General features: G+C 67.7%; 1 protein-coding gene across 1 annotated transcript; it reads right to left on the bottom strand.

Annotated features, from left to right (window-relative positions):
- Nucleotides 1-1,790: 1,790 nt before the first annotated feature.
- On the bottom strand, nt 1,791-3,448 carry MNEG_15231 (hypothetical protein; the record flags this gene model as incomplete). Its single annotated transcript, XM_014036298.1, has 5 exons — nt 1,791-1,811; nt 2,083-2,338; nt 2,669-2,870; nt 3,239-3,373; nt 3,427-3,448. 5 exons carry the CDS (start codon nt 3,446-3,448, stop codon nt 1,791-1,793), a joined length of 636 nt encoding a protein of 211 aa, XP_013891752.1.
- Between the last annotated feature and the right edge of the window lie 86 nt (nt 3,449-3,534).

Genomic DNA, 3,534 nt, shown 5'->3' with positions numbered 1-3,534 from the left:
GATGTGGATGGGTGGGGGGGGGGACGCTACGAGCTTCCTTGCCTGGGGGCTCGTCTCGGCTTATGTGACGACGTGAACAGGGACAGGGGTGCGGAGGCGGCTACGCCCGCGGCCAGCGGCCGCATGCGGATATGTGTTGCTTGCCTCAGGGTCGGCGGGACGCAGCAGGCTCGGCTTGCCCAGGGGGCAGGGCTAGGGCTCTCGTGTAGCTTTCACCTCCGGCCCGGGCGCCCCCCGTTTCGCCCTCCGTGGCGGCGCCTCCGCCCTGAAACGCAACCGGCTCGACAAAACCTCTGGCTGGCAGGTACATGTCCCCTATCGAGGCGAGGGACTACGGTCTTATTGACCACATCATCGGGGGCGACGACGCCGTGTTCAAGAACAAGGCCGCCGCCGTCAAGGCCGCCGCCGCCGCCAAGCTGGTGGGGGTTTGTGTGTCGAAGAACGTGTTGGGTTGGAGGGTTTGGGCGTGCGCTCGCAATGAGCCGACAGTGTGTGTGCCATTGTTTAGGTGTGTGTGCTTTCGTGTGTGCGTGTAAGCGTGTGTGTGTCTGTGCGCACGTGAGCACGTAGGCACGTGCCTACGTGCGTGTGCTGCGCAAGCCCTTTGGAGCGTCTGTGCCGGCAGAGTGTTGCACCCGAGCCCGCCTCAATTCCTGCCCCCCTCCCAACCTGTCCTCGCGCACTGATCGCAGGAGGCCCTGAGCAGCAACGAGTGACCGTCCCCGCCGGTCGGGCCACCCTTCTCACGTCCCCGGCCGCTGCCGCCCTCGGGCGCCGCCCGCCGACGGGCCGCCGACGGCGGGGCAGCATCGGGCAAGCGCCGCAAACCACCACTCATGTTGTAAAACCAAAGGCTGCCTCGAGCTGCATTGTTTTTTTCTTGGAACAGGGGATAGGGGCAGCTTGGCATACCTGGAAGCTCCTAGGCAGCTGTCATTTTTGGCGTGCTTGCTACACGCGGTGCTTCAAGGCCGTGACCTGATCGCGCCGGAAAGCCGCGCAGCGCAGCTGGGCAGGGTTGCCTGCTTTGCATCGGGTGCACCGCCACTGACATGACGCCACACAATTGTAGAGGCGCGACCGGCTGGTTGCGGTTCTTTAAGACAGCCTGCAGCCGCTCAACGAGCGAGTCGGGCAGGAACGGCGCAACTTCCTGTTACTCGGTCAAAACTCAGTCACTGCAGACGGCTGGCTGTCTGACTGAAGTGCCTACGGCGCTCGAGCAGGCCTGGCAATGGGGCTTTCGCGGTGGTTTCACCCGAGCAAGCAGCAATACCTTGGGACACGGTCGAGGGGCGCACTATGACGTGGCCTCAGCGGACCCACGCCCCGACAGGCGGGCGCGAAGGTGCATTGCGGCGGAATCGAAATTTGGGTTGCATGCAGGCATTATTGACGACGGGGGCGCGCGTGCGCGTCGCTCAAACCTCACTATTGTACCCCCCACGCTGACTCATCGCGAAAGCTGTCGGTTATTTCGCTCGCTGCAAACCGCGCAAGGGCTCGATGCTCGGCCCACTCGGCTGGATACATGCCACATGCAATGCACACACTCCACAAAGTGCACAAGCATCACAAATCGCCCGCCGCGCTTGGATGGGGCAAGCGACGAGTGGCGATCTCGCGCGCCAAAGCAGCGTTTTGATCTGCAGCCGCTGCTGAGTCAGCTCGGCGACGGTGCAGCGTGCAGCGACGGGCGGGCGTGGGGTTGTGTTCTCTTGGGCTGCGGCGTGCTGGGGCGGAGCACTGTCGTCCGCGGCGGGTCCTGCGGCGCTGCGGAGCGCTCCTCACTTGCGGCCAGACTGGGCCTGCGGCGGGCGGGGGCGTTCAGTGGTGGTGAGGGATGGAAGCGCGGCCCTGGCGCGAGGGCATTTCACACTAAACATCACAAGGGAGGCGGGATGGCCCTGTCACAACAGAGGAGGTTTGCCTTGTGCGGGTGGGCTACGCTTTGGAGGCACATGCACATCGCACACGAGGACACTGGTGACGCGACTCAGTGCACGCGACAGCAGGAGCGAGCGCTGAGCCCGCCCCTGTTATCAGCCGGTCGCCCCTGCTGTACACACGCACGCGCACCTGAGCAGTAGCAGTGGCCTGAGCGGCGGCCTGCTTGCCCGCCTCGGCGCCGGCCTGCGCGCCGGCTTGCGCACCGGCCGCGGCCCCAGACTTGGCGCCGGCTTCAGCGCCGGCCTTGGCACCGGCACCGGCAGCGGCCTCGCCTTTGGCGGCGCCCTGGCCGCCACCACCGGCGCCGGCCGCGCCGCCGGCGCCGCCAACGCCTGCCTCGCCGGCGCCGGCAGCAGAAGCGGTGGGGGGCTTGAGGGGGGCGTTCCTGTTGTTGGAGGAGTGGGGGTGAGGTGATGGGGGCAGCAGGGACTAGTGGCGTCCAACCTTGCCACTACATACACAGGCGCAATCAAGGAGAGCCGAGCGGCGTTATTAGTGGCGCGCGCTCGATCGGGCGGGTGAGCAAGGAGGCGGTGGCGAACAGAGGGGCCCCTACAATGCCAGCGACGCCCCCCAGCTGGGCGGCCCTGGCCTCCCCCCCCTCCAGGAGTGATCAAGCAAGCGGCTGGCTTGATCAAGCAAGCCGCTCGCCCCGACCCCGCAGCGCCAAGCCCGGCCCCATGCGACTGACCAGCAGTCGATAGTGCGCCCACACCTGAACGCGCAGCTGCGGTTGTCCTCAAAGCCCCAGGGGCGGCCGAGGGAGTCGTACACGACCTTGGTCTCAGCCTTGGACGCGTCGGCGGTGCAGTTGGGCGCCGCGTCCCAGCTCACGCCGCTGTAAGCGGCCGCGCCGGCGCCCGCGCCGGCGGCGGCACCCGCCCCCTGGGCGCCGGCCTGGCCGCCTGCGGCGGCTCCTGCCGGTTGGAGGGGGGTGGTGGTGTGGAAAGCGCATGGGCCTGACGGAGCGCAGGTGTTGACTGCCAGTCAATACGAGCAGTGATCGTTGAGTGGTTGCGCCGCACGGCCATCTCGCGCCCCTGGTGGGCCAGTCGCGCCCCTTCGGGCTGCCCCCACATCCCCGCCCGTACTGCTCTGCCGGCGCCGGGGCCAGCGGCGATCGGGTATTGCAGGCACACCCATGGAGGCGTGCCCTGCCGTGGTCTGGCATCAACTGCGGAGACCCCTTCCCAGGTCAATCCACTGTAAAATGCGCTCGGGCAGCCAGCAGGGCGCCACCAATCAATTGAGGCCTCGTCACATGCGGCACATGCAATGGCCCCACCTGCGCCCCCACCCTTGGTGGTTGCCTCGGCCTGCCCCTGCCCGAGGTTGGCGCAGATCTTCGCGATCTTCTCGTCCTTGGCGGCCAGGGAGCAGTCCACGTTGGCGGTCTGGCCGGCACCGGCGATGCCGACGCCTGTAACCTCGGACGAGGTGGGCTGGCCGGTGGAAGTGGCCTGGGAGCGCGACTGCACGTTGGCGGAGCCGCCATCCTTGGCCTGTGCGACGGAGGTGGCCTTGGCGACGGCCTGGGCCAGCCCCCGGCGGCCGGCGGCGGCTGGGGGTGGCGTGTGGGTG

This window comes from Monoraphidium neglectum (assembly GCF_000611645.1).
Source record: "Monoraphidium neglectum strain SAG 48.87 unplaced genomic scaffold scaffold05147, whole genome shotgun sequence".
NCBI lineage: Eukaryota > Viridiplantae > Chlorophyta > Chlorophyceae > Sphaeropleales > Selenastraceae > Monoraphidium > Monoraphidium neglectum.
The sequence above is the reverse complement of the archived record's forward strand: the minus strand, read 5'-3'. Positions and strand labels throughout refer to the sequence as shown.